The sequence below is a fragment of the Nanorana parkeri genome, unplaced genomic scaffold (assembly GCF_000935625.1).
Source record: "Nanorana parkeri isolate BGI_ZX_2015 unplaced genomic scaffold, ASM93562v1 scaffold703, whole genome shotgun sequence".
Taxonomy (NCBI): Eukaryota; Metazoa; Chordata; class Amphibia; order Anura; family Dicroglossidae; genus Nanorana; species Nanorana parkeri.
This window is the reverse complement of record NW_017306971.1, coordinates 360813-383236: the sequence shown is the minus strand read 5'-3', so window position 1 is coordinate 383236 and position 22424 is coordinate 360813. Positions and strand designations below refer to the sequence as shown.

The window sequence follows — 22424 nt, the reverse complement described above, 5'->3', positions numbered from 1 at the left end:
TCTTAGAGCATCTCGAGCTGCTCAAAGATTAGCAGATCTATCGTTTAAAAAGACACAGTCAAGCAACATTGTCATGCATTGCAACTTCAAATTTTAGATAATGATGACTGAAGGATTTTTGTCATTGGGAAATGCAATTAGTAAAAGTCAGCCCTAGCCATATTCCCTTCATTCTCAGATAGTCATAAGCAATATCTAAATTTTGTTGCATTGCTTTTGAAATGTGGGCCTAAGTTGTATCTTTTCCTGTTTTTAATTAATTTGTTGTGTAAGAGTAGGTTTTTTATATATGCTGTCTAAGCACATGACAAAACTGTTATGTATCATCAAGAGAGAAGGGCATGTAAACATTTATTTTACTACGATTTTCAGAATTTCTTAAATGTTTTCCTTTCTTGAAGAACCATAATTACTCACTGGGGAAAAACAGAATGTGTATTTACAGCATACTCACTACAAACACTAACTGAATTGTCAAATAACAAAAATAAAAATATGACACAAAAGAAGATAAACAAGCATTCATTTTAGATGTATTTAGCTCTTTATAAGCAATATAAAAGCAATGTTTTGTGATACAGATAAATCTAAAATTAAAATCTAAAATGAGTTAAGGAAATTTGTACTATGCGAATAATAAATATTGCTGCTGAAATTATATTTTAAAACATTTCAATTAGAAATAAATAAAAAATAAATACATTCATATAGATGTGAAGGTGATTGTCATCCTTAATGTATCCAGCACTAGTTTGCTTTGACTTGTTTAAGAAGAATCTGTTAAATTCTACACTTGAATTCTGCTATTTTTTAATAAATATTTTAAGTTATAAAATCTCATTGTCATGTTTTGTTGGAATAGCAGAAAGGTTTTTTAAGGTATAGTATAACTATAAAGGAATTCTGTACTTTCTCTTCCTAACTGTTTTTGTAATTCCTAACCTGCAGTAAAGGCAGACATTATCCTGCTGGGTATGTATTAATTCTAAGAAGATCCTGGTGTGAACTACTCCAGAATTAACAACAAGCTTGAGATAATGGCATCCTCCAGTACAGTAAAGGAGCCTCAACTAAGGCATTTAACAAGGCTAAACTGATATTGTATCATTTCATACATTAACATGTAAACTTTAATAGTTTGGATAATTTTGTATGTTTTTGAATTGTTATATTATATCTTTTTTTTTTTTTACTATTCTGTGGGCTGGTGACCAAAACTGAACCGCATACTGAACATGAGGCCGAATCATTGATCTATAAAGTGTCAAAATGATCGCTTTGTCTCTACAGTACATCCGCTTTTTAATGCAAGACAGTACAGCTAGCTTTGTTTGCTGCAGCCTGGCATTGCAAGCTATTATTCAATCTGTGGTCTAATATGACGCCCAAATCGTTTTCCATTTCTGACTTCCCTAGTGCAGTACCCATTAATGTGTATTCTGCTTGCCTGTTTTTAACCCTAAAGTGCATTACTTTACATTTTTTGACATTAAACCTCATCTGCCATTTAGTTGCCCAGTCCCCTATTTCATTCAGGTCCTCCTGTAATGTTGTAATGTCTAAGTCTGTGTCTATTACCCTCTAAATTTTAGTATTATCTGCAAACACAGCAACCCTATGTGCTATTAACCACACTCACCAATATGATTAAAGGAGAACTATGGGGTTAGGGCTTTTCCCCATAGTTCTCCTTAGGGTAACGGGAGGACACAAACTAGTGTACTCCCGTCACCCTAAGCTCAGTATAACGTGAGCTACAGCTTGCGGTATACTTAGATGCCGCAGCTGAAGCGGATCCCGACAATTATGTCTGGATCCGCCCAGCTGCGTGAGTGACAGCTGGCTCTGCTTATCTAGAGGCAGAGCCAGTTGTACCCGCCCCCTCCCACGTCCGTTTTGCCAGTCAGCGCTGGAGGATCAGAGCGGGGAGGGGGCAATCCAGCCACTCCCCTGTCATGGCAATGAGCTGTGACAGGATCGAGAAGTGAGCGAACGCCGGTATGTGTTCGCTCGCCTCCCAATCTACTAAGACGACCTGTCACAGTCTCATTGTCACAGGTCGGCTAGAAGTGAAAAGCACTCACCTCATAGTTCTCCTTTAATAAACCGGTTAAACAGTATGAGGCCTAGCACAGAACAGAACTATACTATTTTGTTTTACAAATAAACATTTACTACATTGTAAAGGATTCCAAAAGAGCTTTAGCTCTTTAGGTTAGCAAAAGAGTCATCATAGCAGAAGATGATTGTTTTGTGACTTGCTTTAACTGAATCAAACGTTAAACTTGGCTGTCTAAAGGTAGTTCACTGCTCAAGATGAGATTTGGGTTTGCCTCAAACCCATCCAACCTGTTTGCAGACCGATCAAACTATTTGGCCCAAATAGGCAAGTTCACCTGGCCAATTTCCTGGCTGCTATAATATTCTTTATCACAGCACTGGGGAGCTGTAATTTTGCAGCAGTGCAATGTGTACACATCTGCTGATGTTGGGTCATCATAACTGACAAGGATTTACATCACTGGATACCATGATTGACAATATATTTCCATCACTGGACATCATGATTGGTGCTGGTATTTAAAGCACTTTATGTCCTTTATGTGTGTATTTTTTGTAAGAATAGGTAAGGGGTACTAAAGTGCCTGCCCCTGTTCTCATTTCCTTAGGGAAGAGGTGGATATTTGGGGGGGGGCTTTTTTATATTCTTTATTATTCCCCCCCCATAAGCCCCTACATCATTTTTGGGGATCAAAATTGGGACAAGGTGCCTTGCAATGTTTAAAGGCATATGGCCTAGTCTGGCTCAAGAGGGGGTGCATGTTAACAATGCTCCTTTTTCTAGCAACCCATACTGCATTCCTGGATAAAAGCTTGGTTGGAATATTAAGAGAGCAACTCCACACCATTTTTCAAAACGTGTACTGTCCCTTAGGACAGATTAGGGAAAAGGGCATGGGGTTCTCTCAAAATTTTAACCAGGCTCTTATCCATGCAAGTAACCTGGATGGCCAGGAAAGGGAGGCCCCCCCCCCTGCCAAATCTTCCAAAAGTTTCCTGTAAATAATAAAGAAATTTCACTAATGTCCCCTGAGACGGGGTACTTTTAGATTCCTCTAAAATTCCCTCCTTAAACCCTCACATACTTTTTAAGGACCAGGTGAAGGAAGATACCCTTGTCCCTCAATATTGGGACAAGATACCTTGCAAGGGGGAGACTTTGCTGCCCTCCCCCACCCCTTGCAAGGATCCCCACTGAATGATGAATGACGTTGTGCCTGGTATGGCTTTTGAAGAAGGAGACACACTTGCTGTCCTAACTTTTCTGGCCACCCAAGCTGCATTCCTGGATAAGGGCCTGGTTTGAGTTTTAAGGGGAACCCCATTTTGTTCCGTTTTCATACTGTCACTTTAAAAGGACTACATCATACTGTTCTGTAACACCACTTGTAAATTTAAGGCATCTCCCATGACAGTGTCGAGCTACCAATGACCTTTTCCAACAATAGGTTGCTTATTAGCCTTGAGAAAATCCAGCTCATACTGATCCTGCCCAGATTCATTGATCCCTAATCGAGGCTGTGAAAGTTACTGTAAATAGCTGCATATATCAAAAGGAGACTACAATCCTATTTTCTGGCTGGATAATCTTTATATGTAATATTTAATATTTATACAAAAGAATGGTTTATTTTTATTTTTTAAGTTCTTACCGTAATAAATATAAAAGAAAGTGTACAAAATAGTTATACATTCATTTTAATTCAATATATAAAATGAAAACATATATTTCTTACAGTATAGTGGGTAAGCAAAGTATTTTTTGGGATCATGACTATCTTATCTGTGGATGGCAACTATTGAAGATAATTTGTATGTCTGAAAAAATGTTCCATATAATTACAAAAAGAAGCATTCATTTCATGTAATTTCTTGTTGATAGGTAAACAACACAAAGATCTAGTGTTAAATGCAATTACAAGGGGGGGGGGAATTGTTGACAACGCCATTTGAAATTATACCAATTATCTCAGTCACTCGTTTGTATCATCAACCTGCACATACACATTTTTAAAATCAGAGCAATAGTTCAATGTTGGCTTGATGCTTAAACTCTGACTGCTGCTTTAGGGACCAATTAAATGAGTTAACTGATCCTTGTGAGCCCATCCATGAATCCAATTCCTTTTTCTATTTATTTCTTCAGCTAAAGTAAAGGCGTAATGTGTAAGCACTGTGGAGCTATATAATGACAAATGAGTGTGTACTGTATATAATAGGTATTTGTCTCAAAAGCTAAGATCTTTGCTGAGTGTCCTATATTTTTCTAGCAGTGAAAATAACATAAGAAGTGTTGGCATGTGCATATTTTCAGGCTGCCCAGAATTATCACTGTTTCATTTAACAGAATGTAGTAACACAAAGTTGTATAATATAAATGCTTTCCATGTGAAACAGAAAAGTACAATCCATTTTACAATTTTGGATTTTCATAGTTTTTCTTGCACTGTATTTACCATTGTATAATCAGCATATATGTGCATATTTTGACAGATATTGTCTGATATATTGTTACTCTAAGGGAACAATACTTACCTGACTGAGAAGCCTCTGATGGAAATGTACATTCTCTACTGGCAGGTTGGTTACTAGTTACTAGGCAGTGAAGCATCTGTTTAGCATTGCTGTAATCAACATGCCTGCTCTGGAATTAGGATGTGGTCCAGCAAGAGTACTGTTGCAGTCTATCATGTATGATGTTTACAGAATTTCTTTAAATCTGTTGTGTATATCACTGTTAGTGATAAAAAAACATTTGCACTTACCTCATTTTAAAACACTTAATGTATATTTGCATTTATTGTGCTGTGATTTTAGTTTTGTAGTGTTCTTATGTTTTTAAAATATTGTGGGGGTCTATTCACTAAGCTGCCGTAGGCAGCCGAGTGACTAACGAAGTAAGCCGAACGCTGAAATCAGCCGTACATCAGCCGTATATCAGCTGAAATCAGCCGTACATTTAACTCCTTCTGCACTTCGGCCGACCCGAAGTGCAGAAGGAGTTTGACTCAGCCGATCCAACATCTGGATCGGCTAAGCGAACCTCCGGCAGGCTACGTGCTGCTGTTCGGTCTATTTTTATAGATGCCGAACCGCAGTGACTGAGCAGAATAGAAAAATACTAGTGTGCGGAGCTAGCAGTGACAGCTAGCTCCGCACAACTGTTTTCTATTGGCTGGCGGTTCTGCTGACGTAAAAAAAAAGAGTTTGGCACTTGTCTGGATATTTTTGTCAAAGTTAATTTTTACCACATTCACTTAGCTAATGATAAATTCCCTTGCAAAGTGAAGATTCCCTGGTAAAATGAAGTATTTTTGCCTTTTGGAAACCAACACCACTGTGTCCAGCACTGTGAATCAAAAATCACAATAACACTGTCCATTTTCCAGTTTGTCTCCAGCATGTCAATGTGGGTGCCTATCCTTCATCTCTCTTGTTAAATTAGTGGTCATCTTAACCTGAAGTATACTTTAACTTGAATTTTTGCCAGCAAGGCTATATCTCTTTCTGTCTCTGTATTATCTTCAGGTGAGTGTGGTACACTATATAGAGAAGAGGTGTCATTTACCTCCAGAAGCAGCTGTGGAGGCGCAGGTGCCGGCGCATCTTCAATACACTATGAACCCACCATCTTGGAGGCGCTTGGTCTCTGTGATGGCATCCTCCCCATCTCTCTGTGCCCCTTGATCGTGGAATCTTACCTCTCTGCTGCACAGGTCTTGTAATAAGTAGGGTGTCAGAGGGTGAGAGAAAAAATGCTGATTTTAGGTTAGGATTGCTCATTGTCCAAGTGGTTCAGAGCCATCTTGATCAGGGGATTGAACGTGTGCCTTGAACTAATCCAATTCTGATTTAAAAAAGTGCAAAGCACAAAAGTCTGTTTACACTAGCCCTAATTCATTTCATCTTACAAAGTATCCAGAACAAGAACAAATGCTGCTCATGTGTGTGCAACCATTTCCTAGGTATTTCCTAGGGTTTGCTTTTATCAAGATTCTCTACTTCATAAGTCAGATTTTATGCTGGGCACCAAGCATTATTTTATTTATTACCTACATACAGAAATTAGTAAAATGCAAAAAAAAAAAAAAATATTTTGCAAGAGATATGAATAAATGAATAAGTAGATGCTTGTTTATGCTGGAAAAAAGAATATTAATTTATCTTAGATTGAAGATGAAATAGGTTGAAGTAGTGCACACTGTTCACTGATACCTGATCATGTGCAAGTAAAATTAAAAAGCTAAATGTTTTTCTTGCACATAATTAGATGATTAAAGTGCACAGAGAAGAGAAAGAGGTCACTAATAAAAAGAACCAGAAACACAGAGGAAAGGGGCTGCAACAAAAGGAAGAGTGATTTAACACCTGCTGAAGGGAAGAGTGAAGAGTGAGAATAACTTTATTATTTTTCTTCCAAACTGGTAGAAGATTAAACAGATTGTGAAGCTTAGTTACAAGATCATTTAGATACATTTGACATTTGGAAAAGGTTGGAACCTTTATACCCCAAAATAATTTAAGGGCTAAACCTAAGATTATGACCTCATGGAAACATTGAAATGTTTTTTTGAGGTGAAAGAGAATACAGTGGAATTTGGGTGCAATTTATCCATTGTTACAAAATGCACTATGTTTCAGAAGAAAATATATTATTATTTAAACTAGTTATAATGAAATACATTAATAATAAAACTCTCTTCCTGGTGGTAGTACACGGTTTGGATATGGTGTTACTTACAAATGAGTAAGATTACATGTGATTACAATATCTCCCACTCTATATATTCCATAAAGCAAAAAAATCTGTATGTCCCTCCCCTTTTTAATTCCCCATAATTTTAGGGACTGATGGATCTATTGAAAATGTAGGGAAATATGTTAATTGTAAGCTAATCCATTTGTCTCTCAACTGTCTTTGTAAATGACATAAGGGACATCTTACGGCAGTTAGATTATGGTTGGTTAGATGAAAAATTATTGTGGGTGAGCATTGACATTGAATTATTAGATGCTTCAGTCCCCTACAACCTTGGTTTAACAGCACATGGATATTTTTTCTAATTAAGCTTGCTTCCAGATAGATGTATAATTTAATTTGATTTGAAAGATTTTGGAGTTAATATTATTTGAAAACTATTTCATCCATGGGCATCATTATTTTTGGCAAATTTAGGGTTTCACTATGGAGGCTTCCTGTGAACTAACATACATCTGTGTGTACCTGGGTTTATGGGAGGAGCAGAGATGACTTCATGAGGTGGCAATAGAAGGCAATGCCTCACCAAAATGAGTCTCATAGAATTTGCTATTTTCTCCATGGTAAGGGTGTCCACCAATTAAAGATAAACTTCCCCCCAACAAGTACGTTTCTGTGGCAAGCTCTGGAGAAGAATCCATGCTGTGCAAAATACATGCAATGATTACCTGGACTGTCATTTTAGTGTCAGCACACTGGAGATGGTGCTGAAAACCATATTTTTTAAAAATATTACTACAGACAAGGTAAGGTACGTTTGCCAAAGTGTGAAAGGATGATGTGCATACTTGCACCACATTGCAAAAACCCACCCTTTGCACAGCAGTTTGCTACCAATTTAAGTTAAATAAACCCAATGCCTGATTTTGTTAGGTAAGGTGGTTTAGGTTTATCAATTATATTATGTAGTTTATTTAATAAAGAATACTACATTATAATTGATTAGGCTGTAATTATATCAAATGGGGTTAGCTTTATAGGCTAATTGATTTCTTAAATATTTCTACTGATTCTACTGATTAATTGCATTATTGATTTGCTGATTTCCTTCATATCTCAAATGCTTACTTGAGTTCACATCTAAAAATGTGTAAAATTGTTTTTAAAACATATACCCATACCATATGTGTAAAACATACATGCATTTGGGGTTTCTGTGTTCTAGGTAAAAGATAACATTTTAATGAAAATAATTGCAACATTAGTAGTTTTTAACACATTTTGTATTAAATAAACTAAACGTGGTATTTTTTTCTTTGTAAATTTGTCTGCTAATAATAACCAAATGAACAACATAAGTCTAACATATGCTAGAAAAAATATTGCATTTTGATATGCAAAGCAGTTATAGGGTCTTTATAATAGTTTGACTTGCCTTTGAACATGAAAAGGTGCTAAGAATAATAATAAACCTTTCACCCATTTAAAAAATGTAAAAATTAAGAAATCTTACCGTCATAAATCCATCCAGTAATCCTGAGTCAGGTTTTGGGGGTGCCTGCAATCTTTCCATAGACCATTTTTCAATTATAGATAAAACTTGGCTGTTTTCTATATTCAAAATTCTAAATCCAGTCATATTAACACCACTGTACCTATATGGCTCCACATCTAATGCAAATAGGTCCTGAAGATACAAAATGAATAAAAAGCATAGTTTAATTACAGATTGTAGAGTAAAATGTTCTGGCTATCACAGTAGCTGTATTCATTTACTAAAATGGCAAAAATAAGGATCTGCAGCACATTTAATTTATTTGCCTCTTTTTAATTAAGGTGTTCGAGTGTCACTGATTAGCAAACAACATCAGCCTATTGTGGAATATGCACAAGTCAAAAAACAGCATAACTGAAAGTTATTTTTAGCACCTTAGCACGCAAATTTTTTAGCACCTTATGACCTCCTCCAAGTGCAGTAGGAGGAGGAAGGGGAAGGTCAATCATCAGATTTCCTTTGCAAGTAACATTTGTATATCAGAATTCCGAAAAAGAGGTTGACAGCTATATGCAGGCACCTGAATGTGCCTGGTAGTCATTCAGGTTTTGAATTTACAGTGCTTAACCAAAGCAAAGAATTGCTTGTGTATGTAACCCCTAAATTTATTTTTTTATTATGCTAAGACTCATGACTCACTGTATAAATTTCTCTTAAGCAAACTGTTTTTGTGAATCTGTTGCAAATTTTCTTATGTTGAAATATTGCAAATAACAGCACACCCTGTTAAAGTATTACAATGGTAAGCCATTGCCTTACAATTAGCTGTAGGTTTCTAAGCTTGCCATGTGCACTCCTTTAATTTTCCATTGGGTTGCTTATCTGTTAAACCTGATATATAGTATATCACCAACCACCAACTAAGGGATCTCATATGGCAGGCTGACAAAGTTGTTGACAATTGAGAGGCGGTGACTTGGCAATGTTAGCCTGCAACAGGAAGTTAACTTGCTGACAGAATCTTACCCCTTCACGACCTATGATGGGATATTCCCGCCATGAAGTCTGAAGGGGTTACACAGACTCCTGGCGGCTTTTAGCCACTGGGAGTCTGTACCATTTTGTAGAGCCGGTATCCGGTATCTACGATCCAGTAACTGGGCCGCCCCCCCCCGTCCAACACCCTGCCTTGTTTCCTGGGCTCTGCTAGGGGGAGCAATGAACATCTGTTTGTTGATCCCCTCCCCCTACTATGGCACCGGGAGTGTTTCCAAGAACCACCCATGCTCCTTATGGTCTGCAACCTTCCAATGGTGGTGGTGCTCTGGTGATCACATGTATGGCGCCGTGCAAAGCTCAGAATAGTCTCACCAAATCACCTGCACACACACAGATGAATTCAATATCTCTTAGATATGTTTATTGAAAAATGTCACGGCATGTCATTTTTGACATTTTTCAATAAACATATCTAAGAGATATTGAATTCATCTGTGTGTGTGCCGGTGACCTGTCGAGACTATGGTACCGGGAGTGACGCGTATTGCATCACTTCTGGTCCTGTAGCTGTCAGTGTTGGGCTCCTGAAGCCCAGCAATAAGCTATTGAAGTGCGATCTGCACTTCAATAGCTTATATCAAGTGTAAAGGTGACACTGAGGGTCTTTTGGACATGTAAACACGCGTCGGGTGCGCCTACGTACGAAAACGATGATCGCGATTCACATGTTGGGTATCGCCGCACACGCCAGAGTGAGAGCAATAACTCTAGAGCCACTATTTATACGTATCTCTAAACTGATGACCTGTGGGGGCTTTTAAATTGCGTGTATGGACTTTTTGGTGTACTGAATTCTGTCACAGTTTCACGGACGCACACAATTTTAACCTGGGCATGTTGGGCATCTATTTACTCGTTGTTACCTCATATTTTATATTTTACCAAAAATGGTTTTATATTGTGTTTTGAGGCAGTAAATTTAACTTAAGTTCATTTTACACAAAATGTTGGGGTTTGATAATAAGTTGCGCCAATGTCGTGCAACTTAAAAATTTGCAACTGCCATTTTATTCTATAGGGTCTTGGCTTTCAGAAAATATATAGGGGTCTATATATATACCCGAAGTGAAGTGAGCCGAACGCTGTTTGGCTATTCACTTCAGGCTTGTACGGCTGATTTCAGCTGTACACTGACTAAAATCAGCCGTACATCGGCTTGCTGCAGCTGGCTTCGGGTCGGCCGAACATGCCCAGCATGTTCGGCCAACCCGAACTGCAGAAGGAGTTCGACTCAGCCGATCCAACATCTGGATCGGCTGAGCCGAACCTCTGGCAGGCTAATCGCTGCTGTTCGGCCTATTCTCATAGATGCCGAACAGCAGTGAGTGAATAGCTGAATGCCGCTCGGTACCTCTGTGGTACCGAGCAGAATAGAAAAGCAGTTAAAAAAGTAGAAAAAATAAAGTAGAGAACGTTTGGGCGGAGCTAGCAGTGACAGTTAGCTCTGCCCAACTGTTTTCTATTGGCCGGGACCAGCTGTCATTACAATGAGAGCTTGTCAGAGTCGGTGGTGATATCGAAAAAATGACAGCTCTGCTAAGCTCTCATCCTAATGATGGAACAGCGTCCCTGGAAACCAGGGACGCTGATCAGTCATTACACTGAGAACCCGGCGGTTCTGCTACCGTCAGAATAAAAAAAAGAATCAGCATAGGAATGCATAGCTACATTCCTATTGGCTATTTCAATTTGCAATATCCAATAGCAAGCTGGCTATTGCACCCGCCCTCTGCTGCTGTCAATCACTAGAACAGGACCTGATGGAGAACTTCAGGTCCCCTCTGCTGATTGACAGAAGCAGTGGGTGAGTGCAATAGCTAGTTTGCTATTGGCTATTGCAAATTGAAATAGCCAATAGGAATGTAGCTATGCATTCCTATGCTGTTTTTTTTATTTTTTTTATTATTCTAACGGCAGTTGGCTGCTCCGATGTCAGAATAAAAAAAAAAGACAGAGCAGGGAAAGGTTTACTCTGCTCTATGTAAATATGTCACTGATTTTGTATCAAATCAATAGAAAAGGAACTCCTTTGAAATGCATCAGAGTTAGGCATTAACAGTAGGAAATCTGTGTGCTTTACTGTCATACAGCTAATTTTGATGTTGTTCAGAGTCAAATTTATAGCTCATGATTGTAAACAAACATGCTCTTTTATAATGACTTGGTAATGCTTGGTTCAGTAATGGATGTAGGTTCAAAAGGTGAATTTATGTACAACTCATGCTGTAAATATGTTCATTTAAAAAAAATACAATTAATAACGATATAAAGCAAGTACTCAAACATCATTATGCTGCTTTGATACCTTAATGTACACAGTTTTTAAAACCTTAATGAATTAATGAACATGTTTTTTGTTAAATGTGACTTCAAATGCAATATTAATAGGTCTGTTAGATTTGTTAGAAGCAATGTTTAATATTTAATCTACATGATCAAATTATGAGGTACACACACACATATATATATATATATATATATATATATTTTCTATTTAAAATATGTATTCTTTCCTTACAGTAACACGCACCCCTTTTTTTTTTAGGTGAAATTTCAAATTAGGCTGAGAATGGTAAATGCCAGCCCTGCCATAAAGGCTGGTTATAGATTCATGCAGGTACCATGTTTTTCTAGTTTGACTATTTTGGATGTGGGGACGCACTAGGGGTCCCAGCGTGCATTTTTGGTTGCTGGGCCTCCAGTGCATCCCTGCACCTTATAAGGAGGAGTAGACTACCTCCTGGTACACCTGCATGCAATTTATCGTTTAATGCGCTACCATTGGAAGCTAAATCTCACAATATATATATATATATATATATATATATATATATATAAAAAACATTATATCACGAATCCCAAGCCGACAAATATACATTGCCTAGCAAAGTTTTTCTTTAAATTTTTTGCCCAAGCATTTACTGTCATCAATCATGTTTCCAAGCAGCTGACTGCAACAACTGTCCATCTATTAGGTTGGAGAAGGTAGGCGAGAAGGAGAGGAAAGCAGGGGTAGTAGAGTGGCTTGCCCTGCTGTGAATGTGTGTTTATGGAGACACACACAGCTTACTAGCACACACAAGGGTGGCTTCATAGGACCCTGCAAGGGAAAGGAGCCACCCTAAAACAGCATATAAGGGGCAAGGCTTAGGTGAACAGCTGATTGTGCAGGAAACTAAAACTTTTAAACATCAAGGAGCAGCATTGATTGTAAGTGATTTCATCAGAATCTGAGCAACCTTAAAAACCTTTTGACTTTGTTATCACTCTAATTATGCAGAGATGTAAACAATGAACATACATACAGTTAGCCTTTAATTACCTCTACTCAGGGTTACCCCCTGACACATAGTCCCCATCACATTCACTGCATTTGTACCATAATTTTACCCAGGCCTCAAATCCAATTTGGAAAAATTCTACAGATTGGAATTTCTTTGGATGAGAAGAGCTTGAATGGCACCATTCGTTGCCTTGTCATAAATTTCAATTTTTCCTTTTTAAACTACTTTACCCGATGCCTAACATTGCTCATGTCAATGATTGCATCACCTTAAACATTTCATCAGTTTAATGTCATCAGTGATTAATGGCTCTAAAATTATTGCTCTCACTCCGCGGCGATATGTAACATGTGCGGCACAGTAGTCCAATCGTCGTTTTCGCACGTAGGCGCACCCAACGCATATCTGCGTGTGTATGTGGGGGGTGGGGACTTTTGGACCGGCAACGGCAGTGACAGCTGCTAATACAAGCGATCGAGCGTCTCTAGAGACGTTCGATCGTTTGACTGTGTTAAGCTCCCGGCCGGCCGTGTAATTACAACAGCCGGTCGGGATGCTGCTCGTCGGGCTCCACCGTCCTCTCGTCACAGAAGAGTGGATTTTTCAACCCTGGTTATAATAATTAGTGCAGATCTTAAAAGGTTAAGCAAATTAATAATCCATTGTAAGGGTGGCCAGTGGAGTTAAGTTTAAGAAACATTTGTCAGAAGAGGTTGTAAAGTTATCCTATATAGGGATTAAATGTCTTTAATAATAAAAATACAATTTCCAGCTGCAGATATTGGAATTCACCTCCGGAGAACAAAATGGCAGTTGCCACAATTCTGGGTATAGTTTTTCTTTTTGGATAAAATGTATAACATATTATAATATTATTGAACTGAACTAAACTTGATAGACATTAGTCTTAATTTAACCCTGTTACATGACTAAGGTGATCAATGAGTGGGCAGCTGCCTGAATCATAAAAGACAAAACAGGTCCCTTCTACAGGCTATAATGAACATTACATTGTTTGTGTGCAGTAGACATGTACATTTTGTTTTGTTCTGAATGGATATTCATACAAATTTTGTTAAAGCTGGACATTTGAATGTATACAAAATTTTTGAATTTCAACGCGTTGGGATGCGAACAAATCGGAATGTTTTGACAAATTCAGAACCGTCCAAATTTAGGTCAGACATGTGACTGTTCTCTGGCCAATCAGATAAAAAATAAAAAAAACTGAATTGATCCAAAACAAAACACATTTTTTGAAGGGGTTACATGTCTAGTGTGCAGTCAAAACAAAGAGCAAACACATCCAAATAGTATTTCACCTCCTATAGGTATCACTGAATTTATGTTTTGTACAAAGTTGTCTTTTAAACTGTGTTAAACTGACCTCTTGAGTTCACATTTAAAAATGCACTCAGTTGACAGAGTTAGATATTTTATAAGCTTACTACTCATTTCACCTTAGAGTACCTTATATATTCAGTATACATATAGCATATATTCACTGACTGGCAAGATTGTGGACAGTGTGTGCTCCTAAATTTATGACATGAAAAATATTTTCTCCTTTCCTAGGTCCATATGATACCTTTGTTGCCTGTTTGTTTTATACATTTTATTTAACTATTCAGTGCAATGTTCACATTTACAGTACATTTATTCAGTACAATGTTCCACATATACTGTCAGCATAAACGCCAATAAAAACAGAACATAAAACGTTCCATATATGTCCTATTATTAAAATATTTTCTGCATTTAGACCAAAGTGAATTAGAACTGAAGGGACTGCACTCACTAATGCTTTATATTTTTTTATCCTTTTTATTTTGCAAACTTTCTATGCAATGCTATATAACATAAAACAAAGTTGTGCAAATGCCAAATCTCAAATGAAACAGCTATAAAAACATGGCACTGGAGGAGAACAGGGTCCTGCTCAAACGAGCCCACAGTTAATTTGTATTGTAAAGGTCAACATGGCTTTTGTAGAGACTTGGGAGAAACAAAATGTAGGTATTGCCTAAACAGCATCATATTTAATTTACTGTGCATTGCTGGAGATACATCCATCACATGCATTCAGTAGAACCCTTTCAGTTAAGACTTTTTAAGGACGTCTGACTACAGACAGAGTTTTAAAATATACAGTAGGTGAACATTTATGTATGTGTGATTGAAATGAGACATGGGGGCTGATTTACTAATAGCAAATAGGCTGTTCACTTTGCAAGGGAATTTGCATTTTGCAGTGGACGTTTCCCCTTAGCCTAGTGAATGAGGAGAAGCTATGCTGACTTCCATCACCCAATCATGTGCAAGCAAAAATACAGTTTATTTTTTCAAATGTTCCTTGCACATGATTGTGTATTCTTTGCAAAGTTAAATTTTTACCACATTCACCAAGCTAAGGGTAACTTAGTACTGTAAAGTGTAAATTTACTTGCAAAGAGAACAGTTTATTTGACTTTAGTAAATCAACCCCATGAAATTGCAATGAGAAACATCTTGAATGACTAAGTAAACAATCCATATTTTGTTACTTACCAGGGTGGTAAATATATAATGGTAATATTCTGTCATCATTCCCATTGCTAATGCCTAGAAGATAAAAAATGAAATACATGAAGCAGCAAACCACATTGTTATGTGCACTATTCACTAAATTATAGCATTCTTAAAACACCAGCTTAATAGTACACCTACAATAAGGTGGTCCTACAAGAAATGCTTTATTGAGTCACTTTTACTGAGGCACAGGAGTGCCCATTGTATAACGTGTGCTCTGGTGTAGGGATGAGCCGAACACACCCCCGTGTTCGGTTCTAACTCGAACCTTCGAACATGGAAAAAGTTCTAATTCGAACTTAGAACTCAATGCAAGTCTATGGGGGTAGAACTCAGAAAATTAAATGTCCCCATTTTGAAGCCTTATATGCAAGTAATTGGCCATAAAAAGTGTATGGGGGTCCAGGTACTGCCCTGGGCGATATGGTTTACCGTTTCGGACGACGCAGTGCATTGTGGGATGTCCCGCGGTCGAACAGACCGCGGACATCCCATAATGTTCGCCGTTCGGCGAACGTTAGAACATGCTATGTTCGAGTCGAACATAGGTTCGACTCGAACGCGCAGCCCATCCCTACTCTGGTGCAAAGATAATGCCTCTAAAATCCATGAATCATTGATATAAGTTGTGTAGGAATGCATAGATGCATACTGATGCAGAGCAGACCAGCAAGGGGCTCATACCTCGGGTAGTCAGCCGCTCATGCTCTGTTTGATGTAAACTCCAGCCCAGCTTCATATCACAATGCACATTGCCATAGCTGCCACTGTTTTATTTAATTTTTTTCTAAACCTGGCCTCAAGCAGCAAAAAGGCTAGGAACACTCCTGGCAAAAGCATCTATACTATATAGTAATGGAGCCATTTTTTTAAAGCTATACAGAACTTGAGTATTATTTAAGTCTTTAAATACAACTTAATATACGCCGCCTGCTTTCTGTTGCAATCAACCATAACCTCCCACCAACTGTTTAAGGAAAAAACACAAATATTGTTATTATGAAATCATATTGTGGAAGCTACATTTTCACCTCACTTATACTGACTCTGACTGACTGATTAATTGACTGACTGAGCTATAAAATGAGTGTCTATGCTTAAAAACAAATGCTAAAATCGCTACATATGCAAATGGAACTTACAGGCAAGTTGGCACCACAAAATTTCATAGTCACAGAAATGGAGTTTTCCCAAAAATTACTTGAGTTATGTTTTGTGGCCAGTGAAGTTATCATGTAATACCTTAAATACAAGCCAACAAAAATACTACACTATTCACTAACTCTTTTAAATGCTACTAGTAAAATAAACATGGCTTTGCAAGGGGTTTCTCTAGTTTTATAATGACAAGGGAAATAATAAACACATAACTATTGCTTTAAGTTAAAATGAACAAGTTAGCAGCTGCAAAAGTGAGAAGATCTCAACAAAACCCCCAGGAATGTAAAATAAAAATATTTCTGCCACTAACAACTTCTTTTAGCTGACAATAAAATTAAATGAAAGGTTGCTCACTGCTAGACTCTGCAATATTAATAACTTTATAAATAATGCATACTGGAATGCTTTAAGCAATACATTTTCACAATAGCCTGAGTGTTTTTTGTAAGTAAATAGTTTTAGATATTTACAACATTCCAGGGGATTTTAAGTACTGTAATAGTGTAAATATGAATTTAGAGTGTATGGCATTTCAAGACTCACATTAAATCACAAAATCTTTGCAGAATATAACAGATCAATAAATAAACATAAAATATTCTTGCAAACAATTAAAATGTGTGCTTAATGTATCAGCTTGTTTTAAATAAGGATCTATTAGTTTTAACAAGATCTATTTTAACATCTCATTTTTTCAAAATCTGATTTGGTGTTGACAGATATATACTCTCATTTGCCTGAGGCTCTGGGCTTGTTTGGATTTATTAGTCTGCAAGAGTTTTAGGCTTTGTTATAAGCATAAACAAAAACAGCTTTAACTATGCTTGCTTTATAGTGCAGTTTGTCAGAAGAAAATACGCTTTGGCAGATGTCATTGTCGTAGCACTGGTCTCACGTATTCCTTCAAAAGTCAGCTGGCCTGTTATGCTACACTTCAAAGTATACCACAAGCTTATGATTCTTGTAGCAATATACAATCCTCCACAACTAGACAGAATTATATTCAAAGATACTGAACATAAACTGTTCCCTCTTCTTCCATCCTGTTCCTTGGAGATTGTAATCTTACCATAGAGCCTTTACTAGATAGATTGTTCCCCTGCATCTTTCCTAGAGGACTGGTGTAATTCATTGTCCCTTATGGTGCTGGAAGTTCTGCAATCAAAATTGTTACCTCCTGCCAATCAAATGAAGATGTGTAGAGCCCTGTCATGATTGTGTTATGCTCTTACAGCTGGGCACCTCTTTCCCAGTATTGAAGTTATTGTGCATACAGCCCAAATTATTTCTGACCATTTTATTTTTTAAGTTACCCTAAATGTGGCTCATTCCCAGACTGACCATCTATGGAGAATGAACCCTACTGTGTTGACCTCAGTAGAAGAGGTTCAAAATATTGCTGGGGGAGATCAGCAACAATATTGAAAGCTAAACTGAAAGACAGCCAGTGTGGCTAGTAAGCTATTATATCACTTTAAGACACAAACAAGGCAGTAATTTATCAAATCCATCAACCCCTAATGCTAGCAGCAACACCAAGTTACTATAAATTTAAAGATGACATATACTGGCGATAAAGAAGAATACACTAACAATCCCACTGAAGCAAATTGTCAATCCTTAATAATAAAATGTAGGGAATTTAACCTTCAAGAAATACATTCAATGCAAAAAAACCTGTTTTATCAAGCAGCCTTTATCTTTGAATGTGCAGGGAAAAACAACAAACTACTTGTCGCCATGACTTAGCACCCCCTAGTTTACATTGCAGGATTTTATTAACCACAGTGAAATTCTTTATCAACATGAACAGATAAGTAGACAATTTGGAAAGTTCTAGTCAACTATTTATATGTCTAAAATATTTTACACCCCAGAAAAACTAAACATTCTCTTAAAAAGCAACCAATTGTTCACATTGGACCACTGGGTCAACACAGCCTGAAGTCTACCCATTGTGCACTCCAATTCAATAGGTAAAAAAATTCATAAATATGGATGCCAAACTGTAGCAATCTCTCCCACTAAACTCTAGGAGGGAATATAAAATTCTTAAATGGGAAGGAGTCACCTATTAACATACTTAGTTTACATGCCCATAGGAATATGGAAGGCCTCTCAGAACTGAATTTTCAGAATTACTTCTTGGTGACTAGGTTAATAAATGTTGCTGCCTGGCTTAATCCCTTGGTTGAAAACACAGCAGTTGTTCTGATAGTGAAAAGTCCTTAACAAATGAAGTGAAAAGTGATAATCAAAAAGTCAATTAGTCCATATGTGAAGATTATAATGTTCCGTGCATCTCAGTGCTCCACGTGTATTAACAGAAAAGGTGCGCACTGACCAGATAGCCTTTGTAAAGTTGCTTAGGGTATATTCAATTGTTGGTCTGCCTCTCAACAATCCCTGTGAGAGACGTTCGACAGCACCACCTTCTCCGGCTCTATACAGATATAAAAGCCCCACGACTTCTCCACTTCTACGAGTGGGTGTACGTTGAGATCACTAAACCCCAGTCTGTACATAGAAGGAGCACATTGGTGCAGTGTTTTTATGCAATTTGTTTCTTGACTCTTGTGAATATTTTTAACCTTTTAATAAAGTTTTTTTATTGGATATACTGCACTATGAATGTCCCTATTTATTCCCTTTGAGCTATTTTTGGTCGCTTTCTGGACCTCCTTTCTGAGGAGACCTGAATTGGAGTAGGTGTGGGGCTTTTATATCTGTATAGAGCCGGAGAAGATGGTGCTGCCGAATGTCTCTCACAGGGATTGTTGAGAGACAGACCAATTGAACAATTGAATATACCCCAAGCGAATTTACAAAGGCTATCTGATGAGTGTGGACCTTTTCTGTTAATACACGTGGAGCACTGAGAGCACTGAGACGCACGGAACAATATAATCTTCACATATAGACATATTGACTTTTTGATCATCACTTTTCACTTTATTTTTTAAGGACATTTACTATTTTATTTTATACTTTATAGTTTGTTGTTTTATTCGCATGCGACCAGTGTACATCACGGGTTTATACCTTTGTTGAGATTTTATTTTCTTGCAGATATTTATCACTTTATTATATCCCACTTTTGAAAGTAGTGGTTTCTGAGAAAAGTACGTCCTAGACAAAACTTGTCAGATTTGAATCACATATTATATAGATCATTCACTTTAGCGCAGTGTAAATTGGATTTCATTGAGCTAATTTGTGTGTATTTCATACAAATTGAACACAGCAGCTGGGTGCATTATTATCCCCATAGCCCAGATCCATTTGTACACATGTTCTGATAGTGACTTTACAGGGATCATAAGAAGGTCTGAAAAATCTATTACAGTATTTATGCTCCACTTCATAACTGCAACAATAACTCACCACTAGAAAAGGATAAAATAAAATTATGTAGATTCAACATAATCTGCAAGGGCTCAAGTTTTACTTAAGACCACTTTATAGCTTAACCAACATTGTACAATTTTGTAGATGCTATGTGGTGAAGCCAGAGTGGGATTAAATATTTTAATCATTTTAATGTTCAAGGTATGTCTCCTTTGAACACATAAAAAACACCTTAAAACTAAATAACTGCCAGTTTACATATACATTTCCCTTAGACATGCTGTTCAGGCTCAACCGGGTTGGCAACCTTAGAATATTTGGGTTTTTCCTTGAGAGGCAGCCACGGGCATCATCTATTCCTAAACAGGTAAAACATGTTTTCTCCAACAACAAACCATTGCCCCATTTAACAAAGCTTGGTATCTAGAGACATCCAAATCTTAACTAAAGAACTAAACTTAACTGAGAAGGTGGAAACACAAAAATAAACAATTTCTTTAACCACTGAATATCATCACTGCCTTATTGCCTCTTTTTCTAGGCCAGGAGGCTCACCAGTCCTAGGGACTGAAGTTGCAACTCCTTCAAGTATAAAGGACCCAACAAACTTAAAACAAGTTGGAAAAATAAAGTGGTTGATTTACTAAAGGCAAATAGACTGACCACTTTGCAAGAGAACTTTCAATTTGCAAGGCCATTTTCACTTCTCTTATTTTATGTGGTGAAAATTCACCACATATCTAATCACGTGCAAGGAAAATTTAAAAAACAGTATTTTTGCCTGCACATGATTGGATAGTGGAAGTCAGGGGAGCTTTAGTTTATTCACTAAGCAAAAAGTACCTTGCAAAGGAAACAGCTTATTTGCCTTTAGTAAATCAACCCCTATGTGTCTTAAGTTAGGATCTGGGAGCTGGGAATAGTTCTGTTAGTGGCTAGAAATTGTAAAGTCTGTAAAGCAATAGTCAATAAATATTAGGTTTTTCTTTTGATTTAATATTATTAATTTAAATGTTTTGGAGTTACAGCAATAGAAAAATAACGGATCAGCATACTAAACAAGTAATTTCTACCTTGGCAGCTCAGTGAAATTGAGAATAGTTAAATTAGATTAAATTTGTCTTAAACATGATTAGATATTTGAAGTGTACAGTAAGGAGAATAAGCTTTTTGGTAAAGGTATGATTATAGTTTCTGGCAATAAAGTGGGACTCCAGCTACCGTGTTAACCCGAAAATAAGACACTGTCTTATATATTTTTTGGCTCATAAAACCAAACTAGGTCTTATTTTCAGGGTAGGTTTTATTTTTTTTAATTTTTTAATGTACAACAATCCACACTTATTCATGTACAAAAAATATGGTGAGCAGGGCAATCAGGGGTGCCATACCATTGCAAGAGCAATTTGCTAACCATGCGCTGGCCAGAATGAGCAAAGCGCACTTTCCCTATCGATTCCTCACAGGCGGAGTGCATTTTGGTAATACTCCGCCTGGTACAGGAGCAGGCGATATAGAGGAGGCATCGGCTTACACGGCTCTGCTCCATACGGTGCCGCCTTGCTTCCTCTAGCAATGGCTTCGTTGGCACTGCTGATTCTCTCCTGCCTCTCCCGCAGCTCTTCAAGTTCCCCCTTATGCCACCATCAGCCCTGGGAATGGTCACAACTAGGTCTTACTTTCGAGGTAGGTCTTATATTTTAGCAATTCCCAAAAATAGTACTAGGTCTTATTTTTGGGCTAGGTCTTATTTTTGGGGAAACAGGGTATTAACAAAATGAACCCTTACAGTGGAGCTACCCCACACTGCAAGGGTTAACTGCTTGTTTTGGGGCCATAATACAGAAGATATACTCACCTGTCCCTCGCCATCCTCATGTCTAATGCAGGTAAATGGACCTGCATTAGACATAATTAGACATAATGACATCAGTGTGGCTTAGACTACCAGTACACAGGGGAGAAGAGACTGCAGGGACTGATCTAGCAGCCAAGTGGGATCAAGGTTCAGTTAAGTATACCTTCTTTAATCCAGCCCCTGACCAAAATGATCTGTTAACCCTTGAAGTGCAGAGGTGGCCCCATTGCAAGGGTTAATTTTGTTAATTCCTGGAGTTCCTCTGTAAATGTATACTATTTTGTAGCTTTTATAATTTAACCTTACTAATTATATAGTTTAAATGTATTATTCAAATTATTAGCTAACAAAAATAAGCATGCTATTTATTTGTTTTACCTGTTTAAGTATGCCAGCTGCCATGTCATGACTACAGTCAAAGATAACATGGAATTCTTTGCCTCTTTTCATCTCTTTTAGCAGTGGTTTGGCATCTTTTGTGTCAAGTGGTAATTGCCGGATTTTTAGTCTTAAATTGTAACGCGATGGAGCTTTTATAAGCTCTTGTAATCGGATGAGACCTATAAGAGACAAACAACTGTCAGTAAGGCAGGTAAGGATCTTCTGAATTATTCTTTACATTGTGCTATACAAATACAAAACATTTCAATATTAGCCAGTTACACTATTCATATTCCTAAATGTTGTTTTATTCAAGTTTCAGGCAGCACATTTCATAACTTTTCTCATCTACACTAAAACATTTTCTAAAAAAATGCTATTTGCTTTTTTAATATTTTTATTTGCTTATAGTTTAAGCATTCTAAGTGTCTACTGAGAAGGTTAATGTATGTCTAGCTTTTTTTAAAACCCAAAACATACCCAAAGTAAAGCATTAAAGCATGATATATA

General features: G+C 37.3%; 1 protein-coding gene across 1 annotated transcript in view; it reads right to left on the bottom strand.

The window, feature by feature from the left end:
* Positions 1–22424, bottom strand: part of LOC108792938 (glutamate receptor ionotropic, kainate 2) — a 542451-nt gene that overhangs the window by 204508 nt on the left and 315519 nt on the right. Inside the window, exons 5-7 of the mRNA XM_018563830.1 lie at positions 21912–22093; positions 15146–15199; positions 8274–8447 (exon numbers count right to left, since the gene is read on the bottom strand). Coding sequence (XP_018419332.1) covers positions 8274–8447; positions 15146–15199; positions 21912–22093 — 410 coding nt within the window. The remainder of the gene's footprint in view (positions 1–8273; positions 8448–15145; positions 15200–21911; positions 22094–22424) is intronic.